At 48.2% G+C, this 15,129-nt stretch overlaps 1 protein-coding gene across 4 annotated transcripts in view; it reads left to right on the top strand.

Annotated features, from left to right (window-relative positions):
• Positions 1-13,134, top strand: part of Brf1 (BRF1, RNA polymerase III transcription initiation factor subunit) — a 52,043-nt gene extending 38,909 nt beyond the window's left edge. For all 4 annotated transcript variants that reach the window (XM_013346251.2, XM_026781513.1, XM_026781511.1 and 1 more), the window contains 8 exons: positions 2,005-2,268; positions 3,715-3,776; positions 4,404-4,485; positions 4,568-4,623; positions 5,400-5,656; positions 10,599-10,650; positions 11,138-11,309; positions 11,863-13,134. In XM_013346251.2, the coding sequence (XP_013201705.1) occupies positions 2,005-2,268; positions 3,715-3,776; positions 4,404-4,485; positions 4,568-4,623; positions 5,400-5,656; positions 10,599-10,650; positions 11,138-11,309; positions 11,863-11,900 (983 nt within the window). In that variant the 3' untranslated portion in view covers positions 11,901-13,134. The remainder of the gene's footprint in view (positions 1-2,004; positions 2,269-3,714; positions 3,777-4,403; positions 4,486-4,567; positions 4,624-5,399; positions 5,657-10,598; positions 10,651-11,137; positions 11,310-11,862) is intronic.
• Positions 13,135-15,129: the final 1,995 nt, after the last annotated feature.

Below are 15,129 nucleotides of genomic sequence, written 5' to 3'. Positions count from 1 at the left end.
CACTGTCTCAGTGGGTGGGTGCACCCCTCGTGGTCCCGACTTCTTTGCTCATGTTCTCCCTCCTTCTGCTCCTCATTGGGACCTTGGGAGCTCAAGTGTTCAAGTGTATTTCCCACTTTCTCTTCTATAAGGTTCAGTGTGGCTGGCTTTATGTTGAGGTCTTTGATCCATTTGGACCTGAGTTTTGTGCATAGTGCTAGATATGGATCTATTTTCATTCTTCTACATGTTGATATCCAGTTATGCCAGCACCATTTGTTAAATATGCTTTCTTTTTTCCATTTGATATTTTTTGCTTCTTTGTCAAAAATCAGGTGTTTGAAGGTGTGTGGATTAATGTCCAGGTCTTCTATTTGGTTCCATTGGTCCTCCTGTCTGCTTTTATGCCAATACCAGGCTGTTTTCAGTACTGTAGCTCTGTAGTAGAGTTTGAAGTCAGGGACTGTGATGCCTCCAGAAGTTCTTTTATTGTACAAGATTGTTTTGGCTTTGTTGGGTTTTTTGCTTTTCCATGTGAAGTTGAGTACTGTTCTTTCGAGGTCTGTGAAGAATTTTGCTGGGATTTTGATGGGCATTGCATTGAATCTGTAGATTGCTTTTGGTAAGATTGCTATTTTTACTATGTTAATTCTGTCTAAGAGCCTGGGAGATCTTTCCACTTTCTGGTGTCTTCATCAATTTCTTTCTTTTTTTAAATTTTTATGATTTATTTATCTTTATTTTATGTGCATTGGTGTGAAGGTGTCAGATCCCCTGTAACTGGATTTTCAGACAGTTGTGAGATGCTGGAAATTGAACCCGGGTCCTCTGGAAGAGCAGTCAGTGCTCTTAACTGCTGAGCCATTTCTCCAGCCCTTTCAATTTCTTTCTTCAACGATTTAAAGTTCTTGCCATACAGGTCTTCCACTTGTTTGGTTAGAGTTATTCCGAGATATTTTATGCTGTTTGTGGCTGTTGTGAAGGGTGATGTTTCTCTGATTTCTTTGTCAGCCCATTTATCATCTGTTTGTACGTAAGTCTTTTATAGACATAGTATGTGCCCTTGTCTTTCCTCAGCATTACTTTTGTGTTGCCCACTGATAGCATGGTCCTTGTATTGTGTAGTTGCCATAAGTGCAGTGAAGTGCTTACCATTCCTGTTGAGTGCATTCGGGTTAGTTCCAGATAAACCTGTATGCAGTCTCTGTTGATATTGATCTCCCTTCTATTGGGCAGAGTGGAATTGCTGGGTCTGGGAGGTGGTGTTGGCAAAAAATTTGCACAACAGTCACCACTATTCTTCCACTGTCAACATGCATGAGGCCAGTACCTCTGTCTTCTCTCCATCCTCTCTGCTGAGGTTACCAACGTGAGTTTTCAGCAGACTGAAACCATAGAGTACAGCTCTCATGTTCTGATTGGTCTAGCTGGAGTGTCTTTCAGGACTCCATGGCTGAGCCATCTCCTGCTGTTGTGCCCCTCATGTGCTCTATACTGGCAGGTCTTTTTACTTGGGTTCTGTGTTTTCGTAGCACTGGCTCTCTTCACATGTTCTAGACTGTCCTTGCAGATGTTATCTAGGAAGAAGCTACGGCTCACCTTTGTCTTGACAGTGTCTTTCACAGGACAGACATTATAATTCTTTTTTTAAAAAATCATAATTATTTCAAAATCTTTTAATCTATGTTTCATGGGTTCTGCTTTAGTGTTGTTGAAGGTATCTTTGCATAAACCTAGATCACAAACTTTATCTTTCCTGAATGTTCTTACGCTCTGAGATACCACATTTAAGTCCGCTTTTGCACAGAGCATGAGGAATAAGCCAGGCCATTCTTGCCCGTGGGCAACCAGCACCATTTGCTGGCAGGACCATGCTTTCTCTGTTGCACAAAAAGGCATGCTTTTTGGTAGTTTTTGTATTCTTGGTTATTTTGCAGCTTTGCAAAAAATGTTTCTGTTACAAAAGTGGGCTCTCTCTGGCTTTCTGCCTGGTTGACAGGTGGTGTGCGAATCGTGTGTCCCTAGGCTCCTGTGAGGACGCCACATCCAGCCCATTCTGTGAGGAAGACACGGAGGATGAAGAGCTGGAGGCTGCTGCCAGCCACATGAACAAGGACTTTTATCGAGAGCTCCTGGGGGATGATGACAGCTCGGAAGCAGCACAAGGTCCTGATGGGGGCAGCAGGCCCCTTGCCCTGGAGTCCTTACTTGGCCCATTGCCCACAGCAGCCAGCCTGGGCATCTCCGATTCCATCCGAGAGTGCATCTCCTCCCCAAGTGGCGACCCCAGTGAGTGCCCTGGAACAGGGAAAGTTTATAGTTTGAAGGGTCCCTGCTGTGGATTGGACCATAATTACGGGCTTGGGTGAGGCACTGCTAGGCCCCTGCACAATAGTCAACAGTCCCTGGGTGTGCTAGTTTCATTTATCTTGCTGTGGTGAATATCCTGTCAAAAGCAACTGTTGGGAACAGTTGTGACTTACAATTCCAGGTTATCCTTGATCATTTCAGGGAAGTCAAGGCAGGAACTCAAACAGCTAATCACATCACATCCATACTGAGTAGCAAAAAGGAAAAAAACAAAAAACAAAAACCAAACACATCGTTGCTTGGTTTGCACCTATCTAGCTTTCTCCTGTCTTTCCTAGTTTAGGACCCCCTGCCTGGGGAATGCCGCCACCACAATGAACTGTGTCTTTCTACATCAATTAACAATCAAGACAGTGCCCCCCACAGACTTGCCCACAGGCACACCTGATAAAGATGTTGCTTCAGTTGAGACTCAGGTGACTCTAAATTGTGTGACAAGATGTCATCTAAAACTAACCATCACACAGGGTAAAGAGCTGGGTATGTGCCAGTTGGCCTTGTAATCTGGCTCTGCTCTCCTGACCAGGTGAAGATTTGACCTTTGCTAGAGGGTAGGGCTATATGAGGGATAGACCTAAGTTGGGGAGGCAAAATGCTTCACCTGTGGACCAAGTACGTAGAGGACAGTTGAGTGTCTGCTTTGAGGGAGCAGGTAATTCAGAGCAATACAAAGGGACTTGTCAACCTGAGCATAGGGAACCCAGAGCAGAAAAGCAAGGGAAGTGGGGCAGACTTCAGAGAGCCTCGAGGGGTGGGTGGTCTGACCACTAATGAATTACCCCAGGGTTTCAGCCTTAAGAGCTGAAGACAACACCTCAAAAGTCCCAGCTGTGTGGGCCATTAGGTGGGTGAAAGTGGGGGTGGTGAAGGGGTTGCCTGGCATCTAGAAGAGTAAGATACTGGATTCCACCTTAGACCCTTCTAGCAGCTCGTCACCTAGTCCTTGAGCTTAATTTTCTTGTTGAGGACGCAGGAAATATTCCCTGTGCCTGTTTTCTTTCTTCTTCTTTTCCTCCTCCTCTTTCTTCTTCTTCTTTCTAGACAGGGTTTCTCTTTTCTCTATGTAACAAACAGTTCTGGCTGTCCTGGAATTCACTCTGTAGACCAGGCCAGCCTCGAACTCAGAGATCCACCTGCTTCTGCTTCTTGAGTGCTGGGATTAAAGGTGTGCTCCACCACCTCTTGGCCTTTTTTTTTTTTTTCTGATTTTTTTCTTGATGGGCAAGTGTTAAGGTGACATTCTCTCAAAGGAGGTTCTTGCAGCCCCTTTGCCCCAGCCCTTAGTCCCTGAGTCCCAAGCATCCCCATGGTGAGCAGCATTTGCTAGGGCAGCCTGTGTGACACTGATGGGGTTCTTCTCTCTAGAAGACACTTCAGGAGACGGGGAGCTGGACCTCAGTGGCATCGATGACCTTGAAATTGACAGAGTAAGCCCCCCCCCCCCGCCCCCTGCTCTCTTTGTCCCCAGTAGTTGAGAGTTATGGAGGGTAAAGTGTGGTTGAAGTAGGTTCCAGGCCTGTTATTCACCTTTAGCCTCTCTGAGCTTTGTGGCTTTCTCAGACATTCCGTGATAGGTGAGTGGTCTCAAGTTGTAGTGCCTATGATTCAGACATGACCCTTGGACTCTCCTCCAAGCTCCGTTCCAAAGCAGCCTCAGTTGTCATGTGCCCTTCCTCTGAAACCTCAAACAACCCAACCAGGACCATGTTGGGAATGCCCTGAGCTCTGCATCTGGCCTTGGCTCCCATTGCATCACAAATATATTGCATATCTCTAATCCCCAAATCCCAGGGGCCCCAGACTATACACTAACACTTGGCTATGTATCTTAGAGATCTAACAAGGCCTAGGAACTACGAATACTGGCTTATGACTGCAGGGTAAACTTGGCAGAGGAGTTCAAAGGACTGACAGGTTTCTTTGAAGGAAGGCTTTCCCACATCCTTTCTTTAGCAATTTAAGCATATAAATAGAAAGCTAGTTGCTGAGAGATCTTGGCATACGTCAGAACTCAACCTCAAAGATCTGAAGCTGCTTCACTGTGCTTCCCACAGTACATCTTGAACGAGTCAGAAGCCCGGGTAAAAGCTGAGTTGTGGATGCGTGAGAATGCTGAGTACCTGCGGGAGCAGAGGGGTAAGTACACATCCAAGAACTCTCCCCAGGTCCCAGGATATGTCCCTTGCTGAGTGAGGCCCACTGCTTTTTCATCTTACAGAGAAAGAAGCAAGAATAGCAAAGGAAAAGGAGCTTGGTATCTATAAGGAGCACAAGGTGGGTATCTCTTGACAGGACTGCCTAACAGCCTTAGGGTTGGCTAACAGGAGGAAACCATTTGGGGAACACCTCTCCCCTGTGTCCATAGGAGCCTGACTGGGACAGGCAGTGGAAGCCATAGGACCCACATCCCTGGCTGCCAGGTTATTACTATTGATTGCTCCATCATAGATGGTTGTACCATGGAGCTTTACAGTGAGATATCCTGCACAAGAGCTAAGGAGACCGAAGTGAGATGTAGGACTGGACTCAGATTGTTTCATGGGCTTCAGGTCCTTATTGAGGACACGAGAGTCCCTATATTCTTTGATAACAGGTGGACAGTCTTGGTAACTTGGCTCAGCTGCTCCCTTTGGGGTTTCAGCCTCCCAAGTGTAAGTTGTTGAACCTTTTAGGAGCCAAGTGAGAAGATGTGATACTGGCAAAACCTGAGGTCCAGGGTGGGGGCTCAGAGAATGAGTGGTACTTGCCTCAAAGGAAGACTAGAGACTTGGGCAGGGAAGTGGGTCCCAAAACTCCATGCTAACAGGCATCATGTTCCATGCTGTATGAGGTACTTTCCTTTTCTGTAGACAAGAAAGACTTTGCTAGGAAGCATAGATATGCAGGAACTGGGGTAACCAGTGTCAGAGCTGGGAGCTGCCAAGATACAGGAGAGATCCAAGCCAATTTTCTGTGCCCATCCAGATGGGCAACAGCTGTGGCTCAAGGGTAGATGGCAGGTATGAAGCTAGCATATGACAGAAATTTTTTTGTGTGTGTGTTTCATTCAGCCCAAGAAGTCTTGCAAACGCCGGGAGCCAATCCTGGCCAGCACAGCTGGGGAGGCTATTGAAAAGATGCTGGAACAGAAGAAAATCTCCAGCAAGATCAACTACAGTGTGTTGCGGGACCTTAACAGCAAGGGTGGGGGCAGCCCATCCAGAGAGGACTCACAGCCCCCAGAGCGTGCCAGCACCAAGAAGTTGTCACGAAGGAAAAGAACAGCTAGCAGGAGTAGTGCTGACCCTGGGACAAGCATGGGGAAGAGGTACTATTCTTCCCCCTTGGACTGGGTGTCTGCCTGGGAAGAAGCCAGCAGAGGACTAGGCCCTCATCTTGGCTGTTGTTTGCAGCCAGAGCTTCAGGAGCCACACTTGTCCCACTGTCTGCTGAGTGCTAACAAGCCCATCTGATCCAGATGTGGGTGTCCTGACCCCCCACCCTTACTTCTGGGTCCCAGAGTTAAGAGGCTTCTGGCAGCAGCAGGATCTACTCCATCTCCAGAAAGCAGTTGGACACTTAGTGCTAATGGGTTCTTCCAGCCCTCCCATACCCACACCCCTTCTGTACTCCTGAGGCTGCACCATTGGCTCTGTTGAGAGAGAGAATGCAGGCACAGTGACATCTCTGGTGGAGGCAGGGATCCAGTCAAGGGCCTCAGCATGGTGGGTCAGTGTTCCTCTGCAGCATGACAAGGGGGTATTTAAGGGTGGCTGCATGTGGTCTTCTTTACTCTTGGGTGGTAGCTGCCAACTTTCCCTTGTCTCTAGAGATAGGCTGGATATCCAGTGTGGCTACCATCCACCTGCCAAAACTGTTAGGTGCTGCCTATTCAGTCTCCATGTTTGAATTAGCCATAGCTTTTCCAAGGAGGAAAGTCAGGCATGCTTTTTTCTATCTTATTGGAGCAGACATCCTTTGTATGTCTCTGTTGTGTTTCTTCCCCTTTGCTGTTGGTGGAGTTTTGTTTTCTTCCTTTATAATATAAAGCTATTATAGTACCCAGAAGGGTGAGGCAGGAGGATGGTGAATTCAAGCCCAGCCATGGCTATAGTGATTAAGAGATACCCAAGTTCAGTTTCCAGCCCCCATTTCAGGCAGCTTCTGTAACTCCAGGGGATCTGTATTTTCTTCTGACCTCCACAGGTAACCATACAAACACAATATCACTTTACACACATGCGTGCACAAGCACTCATGCGTGCGCACACACACCCACACACACATGATAGGTAGGAAGGTAGATCTGTAAGTCTTAGAGAGAGAGAGAGAGAGAGAGAGAGAGAGAGAGAGAGAGAGAGAGAAGCATACCAGGTGTGGCACACACCTTTACTCTTCACACTTAGGGGGCAGAGGCTGATGAATCTCTTGAGTTCAAGGCCAGCATTTTCTATATAGCAAATTCCAGGCCAGTTAGGCTGTGTGGTGAGACCATGTTTCAAGAAAAGGAGGAAAAGGAGAAGAGGGAGGAAGGCAAGAAAGCAATACCAAACTAGCAGTCGTGTGCCAGTCCACATAGTCTGGCCATTTTACGGCTTTTGAGGTTGGTAGCATTGTTCATAAAGTTCTTTTCTGTGCCCAGATTGTGGAGGGGAGTTGGGAGGTAGAGGCAGGTGGATCTCTGTGAGTTCGAGGCCAGCCTGGTCTACAAGAGCTAGTTTCAGGACAGGCTCCAAAGCCAAGAGAAACTCTGTCTCAAAAAAAACAAAACAAACAAAAAAACAAGGTCTTACTATGTACATGAACTTTTAATCCTCCTGTTTCCTTCTTGTGAGTGCTAGAATTATACGTATGTACCATCACTCCAGGCTTTAATATCTTTGTGTTTGCATTTTTTTATATCATAAGTCTGATCCAGCTGGAACTTAGCTTGGCAAAAGGTAAGATAAAAGCCACACTCAGATTTCTGGGTGGATGCTGTAGACAGGGTCAGTCTGTAAGAAGCCCATCCAACAGTTGGCTCAGGTGACCCAAGTCTCCTGTTGCCAAGCTGATGGTTACTTTACTTTGTACAGCCCAGCAGTGTTTGGTTGGCCTAATTCTTGAGAACACTTTTGTACATGGCCTGTTATTTTGTCTGTAAACTGAGAATGAGATGTCTAGGCTAGGCCTCTTCTCACTCTCACCACTTTGTTTGGCACAGGGGATGTCCTTATAAGCTCCCCTTGCCCCAGTGGTACAGTTGTACCACCTTAGTTCCCAGGCCCTGATGTGGCTGCCTCTATAGGATCTTTCTGTGATTCCTTCCAGCTGCTTTTGTATATAGGCATGTACTTAATTTCCCTCTGTTGTTACGTTTCAGAACCCATAGGGGGTCCCTTATTGCTTCAAGGCCTTCCTTTGACCCTTTGGTGCCTCACGTTGTCTGTTCTATTCCCGTCAGTGTTAGCTATACTGAAAACTGAGCCAGTGCTTTAGGTAGGAATTTCCTCAGAAGGGAGTTTGATTTTCTCAACTGCCCTTTCCAGTCTATTTGTATGGTCACACAACCTCTCTCTTTGAGATTATTAAGTAGAGAACTGTGGACTGAATTCCCATTGCAGCTCTTACTAGGTCAGATAGGGCAGGAACCAGGGCTTGGCCCTGCCTTGACCACCCAGAGGCATTCTCAGTTCTGCTTATTGTGGCCTGTATCACTACCTTTGTCTAGCTGTAGCTAGAAATGGGTACAGGAGTCTGATGACTGAGCACTCACAGGTCCAAGTTGAAGTTCAACTAGGCTACTACTGTCAGTGCTGGGAGAATCTTGTGCTAATGTAGTGACTAAGGTATCCTTTGTGGTCATGGCCAGGAGAAGCTTGCTAGAGTCAAAGTTTGTGAATATTTAATATCTTGAGGGGTTATAAAGGCCTCAAGGCTAGGGTACCCACACCACTGCACTCATGTCTCTGCCCTTACTCAGCATAGCCAGTTCAGACAGTTGCATCAGGGAAAGAAAAGACCACAGGACTCCAGAATCTCAGCTTTTTTTTAATAGCTATGACAAACTGTCTAAGACAACCCCTTCTCAGGAGCAGTCTGTCAGGTGAGTTGGTGTAGCACTCAGCATCTACCTCTAGGAAGGCGTTACCCTAGTGGATCCAGTGCTCCAGGCTTACACAAAGCCTCTTGGCGTTCCCAGGTTAGACTCAAGCAGGCTTCAGCTCAGTAGAGTCAGTACCCAGTTACAGTTACCCCACATGTAACCCCACCTGCTCTGTGTATAGGACATGGGGTGTTTATGAAAACGGAGCATCTATGGTCAAGACTGAAAGATTGGCGGCAGCCTGTGGCTGATAGGGATTGTTACAGGATCTGAAGCTTTGATCTGTGTAACGCGTGCTACACTTATTCTCTAGGCAGTCCCTCTAAGGCTTGGCCGGCTGCTTTTGAGTGTGCATGGGCCTTAAAAAGGCCACTAACTCCTGTAAGAAGGCTTCAGCTTGCTGGGCGATGGTGGCGCACGCCTTTAATCCCAGCACTCGGGAGGCAGAGGCAGGTGGATCTCTGTGAGTTCGAGACCAGCCTGGTCTAGAGAGCTAACAGGCTCCAAAGCCACAGAGAAACCCTGTCTCGAAAAAAAAAAAAAAGAAGGCTTCAGCTCTCTGGCTAAGGTATTCTCTGCCATCTGCCTACTACGAGATTTTCTTTTCAGTGTCATCAGAATATCCAGTCATAGCTGGGCAGGACTGGGCCTCAAAGGGCCCAGCACAGAGCATGATTTAAGGCCGTTTTTTTGTTTGTTTGTTTGTTTGTTTGTTTTTGTTTTTGAGACAGGGTTTCTCTGTAGCTTTGGAGCCTGTCCTGGAACTCACTCTGTAGACCAGGCTGGTCTCAAACTCACAGAGATCCACCTGCCTCTGTCTCCCGAGTGCTGGGGTTAAAGGCATGCGCCACCACCACCCAGCTTATGATTTACCTATTTACATAGTTGTGCCCTGAAAGAAAGGAGTCTTGAGCCTCCCATGCCCAGAGCCCATTTACACTGACCTAGATAGCACTGTGCCTGTCTTCCTCTGGAATGGGTGGCCCATTTTCCTTTGTTTCTTTTCTTTCTTCCTTTCTTTCTTTCTTTCTTTTTTTTTTTTTTTTAAGATTTATTTATTATGTATACAGTGTTCTTTCTGCAGGCCAGAAGAGGGCACCAGATCTCATTACAGATGGTTGTGAGCTACCATGTGGTTGTTGGGAATTGAACTCAGGACCTCTGGAAGAGCAGCCTATGCTCTTAACCTCTGAGTCATCTCTCCAGGCCCCTCCCCACTTTCTGTTCCTTGTGGACATGATGTCTAAGGTACCTTTGTGTTTGGAAGTCCTAGGGACATTGAAGGCAGGCCCAAGATGGAGGTACTGCTGGTAAAAGTGAAGTGGTGGTTCTGTGAGGCAGGTGGGGGCAGGTGTAGGTTTGTCCACCTCTTTCTCTTCTTCATAACTGTCTATCCCTCTTCCTCATTTTCCCTGGTACAGATTGACCAGGAAAGGTGTCATGAACTCTTGCACATAGTCACTGCTTCTGGCCTCACATATCTGTCCAAAGGGGTAGAAAGATAGTCCAGTGCCTTGACCTTGGGGTGCCTACTACATAGCCAAAAAGGGAGGCACCTGGTGAATCTTCCAATTCTGGGGGTGTCAGGGTTTCTCTGTGTAGCCCTGGCTGTCCTGGAATTCACTCTGTAGACCAGGCTGGCCTCAAACTCCGAGTGCTGGTATTAAAGGCATGCCCCGCCACCATCCAGCTGGAACTTGCTTTTTTATATTGTGTTTATATATCTCCCATCAATGACAGAGTGGTGGCAGGCATTGATTAATGCAAGACAGCAGGTCAAACACAGTAACAGTGGTGTTCCTGGTAGTGAAACTGAGGAACAGGTGAGACCTAAGGTCAGAAGGAAGCCTAAGGATAGGAAGAGAGACTCGGGTAAGACCAGTGCGATAGTAGCAAAGGTAGTGAAAGTTGTGTGTCTCTGGAAGGAAAGGTATACCTGTGGAGTAACAAGGCTGGGCTCCAGAGTGCAGCTGGATCTGCCATAAGACCATGCATCTGCCTGGTCAAGGGCCTCAGTCCTGCTAGTCAGTGATGGTCAGCAGGCAGGTATGAACTGAGGCTATAGACTGTGAGCCTTCCTGGACAGGGCCTCAGTCTCTGCGTGGTACACACACAGACACGCACACGCATTCACACTCTCTCTCTCCCACATCTACCTGAACTGAAACTGCTTTTATACTTTCAGGTTGAGGCCTCTGGTGTCTACACAGCCAGCTAAGAAGGCAGCTGTGGGAGAGGTATGTTGTCCTGCACAGCTGGGGCAGGGCCTCAGGAACTCAAGTTGCTATCAGACTTGGCAGGGCAAGGCTCAATTGGTTTCTGCACCAGTGCTGGCCTGCTCCAGCAGAGAATCCTAAAGCTCAGGGTATGAGAATCCTAAAGCTCACGGAAGTGAGCAGGCAATGGTACAGGCAAGCTCTGTGCCTGCTGCTCTGGGATTGAGGGTAAGCTAACTGCCACTGTGGACTAATATGGGCAGAGGCTAGATTGCATGCCACAGGGCCCTCCTTTCCTCAGTTGATAACAGCTTTTGGGGAAAGGAGGGCTGGAACTTCATAGCCCCAGGAAGCCAGAAGGAACTAGTGGGTACTAGGGGGCAGACTGATCCTCAGGCCAGCTCAGATGTGGGGCAGGAGCTCTGAAGAGAAAGCCTGAGGGTCCCTTACAGTCAGGAGGGCAGCACATACTCTGCTTCTGTCCCAGAGACAGGCCTTCTCTTTCCAGGCCTTGCTTTTAAGTTCCCCTGCCCTGGGAACTGAACCAATCAAGCCATCAGCTGTCTTGGTGGAGAGTGGCCCTGTGTCCTACCATCCTGACGAGGATGCAGATGAGGAGGACGCTGAAGAAGAGGATGGAGAGCCTTGCGTCAGTGCTCTGCAGATGATGGGTGGCAATGGTGGGTAGGGCCACACGGCTATGGGCACACTACAAGAACTTTGAGGGGGAATCCAGAGAAATAAAGATATAGCCATTCACCCAAGTTATTTCCAAATATGAGCCTATGGCTACAAACTAAAGTCCTCTCTCAAAGAAGGGAACTAGGACACTTAGAATTGTCCATATTGATCTGAGGCTTTTGAGTATGCTAGAAGGAGCTAGACAAAGGCTGGAAGGCCAGCTCCACAGGGGAGGTGAAGCATCTACTATGAAGATGAGGATTCTGGGTGTGTTAGAAGTCAGAAGTGGGGACTGTTCCACCAGTAGAGAAATGTCTGGGTTGGCCATACTGTTTACAGTGCCCAGGAAGGAGCCAAAGCCCCCATACAGGGCACATACCAGTCTACCAGCCCCAAACATTTTTGGGAGTATATTGAAATGGTGAGCCTTCAGGTGGTGGGACCTGTGAGATAAGGCAATGGAGTTGGGGCTGGGAGCTGGAAACGTGAAGGTGGGTGTCCATGGCAACAGAGGACTGCCTGGACTTTGACACTGTCCTCTGTGTTTTACAGATTACGGCTGTGATGGTGACGAGGATGATGGCTACTAAGTAGAACTCAAGGCAGCATCCTGGTGCTGGACTCCAAGTGTATCTGTGGGGGTCAGATGGGCCCTGGGGCACGGCTCACAGGCATGATTTCTGGACTCAACCAGTCAAGCACTGCCCCACTTGATTTGAAGCTCTCTTTCCATGGCCACATTGGGGGCCCCATCATACTGTTGGGAATCATGTTTTGAGCAATGTAAGGAATATTTTTGCCCAACAAGGGAAACCAGCTGTGTGTTTATGTGTAATGAAACATGGTCAGAGAACAGCCTGGTCATGCTTTTACCCTACTAGTCAGTGATTCTCCAGAAATCCTCAAGCAGGCTCTGTGTGTTCCTGTCATAAGGAGATCAAAACACAAAGGGGCTTTACTTAGGAAGTAGAACCTTGGTCTTAGCTTGCTGCCAGTGTTCTGCCCCCCCTTCACACCCTGGACGGATAGGTGTTGGGCAGAAGATGTGTGGCAGTTACTGCTGTATGGTTAGCAGCCATAGTCTGGAGCCCCTGCCTTTTACTGCAGCCGCAGCTTCCTGTGGAGGCGGACATGAGCTCTGCCATCTCTGAAGTTCGTTCACTGTCTGGAGCCACCAGGAGCATTACAGGCCTCAGCCTTTCACATAGGACTCATCAAGTTCATCAGCAGCGCTCAGAAAGTGGAAACCTGGAGACCATATGCATTTGCTAATGTCCAGCACAACCTATGTGGAGTTCTGTCAAGAATGCCCGCAAGCTGTTTCCTCACGAGAAAGCTCAGGACTATATCTTCAGTGCACTTAACTCGGATCTCCCTTTCCTAGGTGCAGCCCTGGATGTGAGTCCCTGGGCGGAGTACTGGTCTCTGTTTCAAATCAAGAGGTGGGGACCAGGCTTGAGATGATGAGGTGTGGGGGTGCTGCTGATGAAAGTAAATGGGTGGGACAGATATGGAGTGGTTTTGGTGAGAAGATCGCAAAATACTTTTGGATTTTGGAGTATGGAATTATGGAATCAAGGATCCTTCCTAGGGTGGGGGTCAACTTCACAGGAGTGAGGTCCAAACCATGGTAGGGAGCCATGACACTGGTCCAGAGTATTTTTAGGATGATTGTATACTTACATGTGACAGGATTTATCTATGGCATGGAGAGAGTACAGGGATGAGGGGTGGCTGTTAAGGACTGCAGGAATAGGGCTGGGGAGTGGCTCGGAGGTTAAGAGCACTGGCTGCTCTTCCAGAGGTCCTGAGTTCAATTCCAGCAACCACATGGTGGCTCACAGCCATCTGTAATGAGGTCAGGTGCCCTCTTCTGATGTGCAGGCATACATGGAGGCAGAATATTGTATACATAATAAATCCTAAAAAAAAAAAAAGAGGAAGAAGAAGAAGAAGAACTTCAGGAATAGAAACAAGTACCCTCGAACAGGAGCTGAGGCCTCTCCCCAGCTGTGCCTTTTTTCTTGTGAGACAGCAAGAAGGGTGTTGTCAAGGCTGAACAATGGGTAAGAGCCAGTTTGGAGTAATTGAGTCCCACACTACTAAGGAGAGGGTTGAAGAAAGGACAGAGGGAGGGGGACAGTGAAAACTGTCTCTAGAAGATGGGTGAGTAACATAGTGGGAGGTCCTGAAATGGTTGAGACCCAGGTACTGAGGAGTAGGTCCCAGTGGGGGGCATCCGTGAAGTGGGCAAGGGTACCTCTGGGCTGCAGCCACAGCCTTGTGTGAGCTGCCACCAGCATTAGTGTAAGGCTCAAGAAGGCATTGGATCTGTGTGACCCTGTTCTGCATACACTTGTCCTTTTCTCTGCTCTTTTCTGACTTGAGATTGCCACATTATCCCTTTGCCTCTGTCTTCCCAGAGTGCAGAGCAGTGCCTTAGGCAGTCTTCTGGGACAGAACCAGGTCTCACCACATTGAACCTTAGAAGAGGGAGTCCGTTGGATTCTAGACTGCATTCTAGACTGGGATCCTGTCTGGTCTACACATTTGAGTGCTGATTAGACAGGAAGCCCTACTTTCTCTGCCTCTTTTATCCTCTCCTACTGCCTTTCTGCCAGCGGGGGGGGGGAGGAGTGTAGGGGAGGCAGCCTGCAGGCTGCACTACCCAAGTTTCTTGCCAGCTGCCTGAACTGAGGAACCTCATACTTGGTGGTTACCACCGTCCTTTGCAAGCTGGTGATCACCAGTGCAAGACAGTATCACTTAGCAAGATGCCTGATAACCAAGCACATCTGAGCTTAGCAGAGTGTGTGCTTGTCTTTAGAGGTCATGGGACTGCTTATAGGAGTGGGGCCACAGAGTGAGAGAAGTCAGCAGTGGAGGGCAGGGTGGCGCTCCCACTTGGAGTTCTTCCATCCAGAGTTATTGGGCCCAGGAGGAGTTTGTGCAGCCTACCCTGGACCCCAATTTCCTATCCAACTGCTTTTCCCAACTGTATACCTACTGGAGCAGGAATGAAATGAGCCCTGTGGAAGGTGGAGAGTGAGCTCTGACCATGTCACCTCCCTTGGTCATAATCTTGGCACCTGTCCCAGGACCCAGGGGACATGCACACCTTGCCCTTGCTCCAGCCACAATAGGAGTCCATTCCTCTCCCACACATAATTTGGTCATGGGCTCAGCTAAATGGATATTTGCCACCCTCTGATTTTTGCCTCTGTGCTTAAAGTAGCTATCACCAGATGCTTGGCTAGATGATAGGGACCCTACAGGAAACCCCAGAGGCCAAAGAAGCAGGGCCTTAATGGGTGTTGCTAATGCAGGAGTGGGGTACATGCATCTTAGGAGCACCTGTTAGACCCAGCATTCCTCCTTGTCCTCCCTTCTTAGAGGCATAGGATAGGGACTAAGTGAAGAAAGAGGGCCTGAGAGTGGCTCTGTACTCTCTACAGGCTGCTGCCTGCATGGTGGATAACTCAGGTTCTAATTGCTCTCGGCTCAGCAATTTAGGCTGAGTTAGAAACACTGACCCATGGTGTTAGAGACAGTAACTGGAACTGGGTCAAGGGTGGCTTCTTTTTGTTGTTGGTAGTATGGTTCTGGGTTTGGGTTTTTTGTTGTTGCTGTTTGTTTTTGTGGAATTTTTGTTGTTGTTGGGTTTTTTTGTTTTTTGTTTTTTTGAGGCAGGGTTGTCCTGGAACTCGCTCTGTAGACTAGGCTAGCCTCAGACTCAGAAATCTGCCTGCCTCTGCCTCCTGAGTGCTGGGATTAAAGGCGTGAGCCAACACCGCCCAGCAGGGTGGTTTCTTGAGAGTT

This window comes from Microtus ochrogaster, chromosome 1, assembly GCF_000317375.1.
Source record: "Microtus ochrogaster isolate Prairie Vole_2 chromosome 1, MicOch1.0, whole genome shotgun sequence".
Taxonomy (NCBI): Eukaryota; Metazoa; Chordata; class Mammalia; order Rodentia; family Cricetidae; genus Microtus; species Microtus ochrogaster.
Note: the sequence above shows the minus strand (reverse complement) of the source record. Positions and strands in the feature narration are given on the sequence as shown.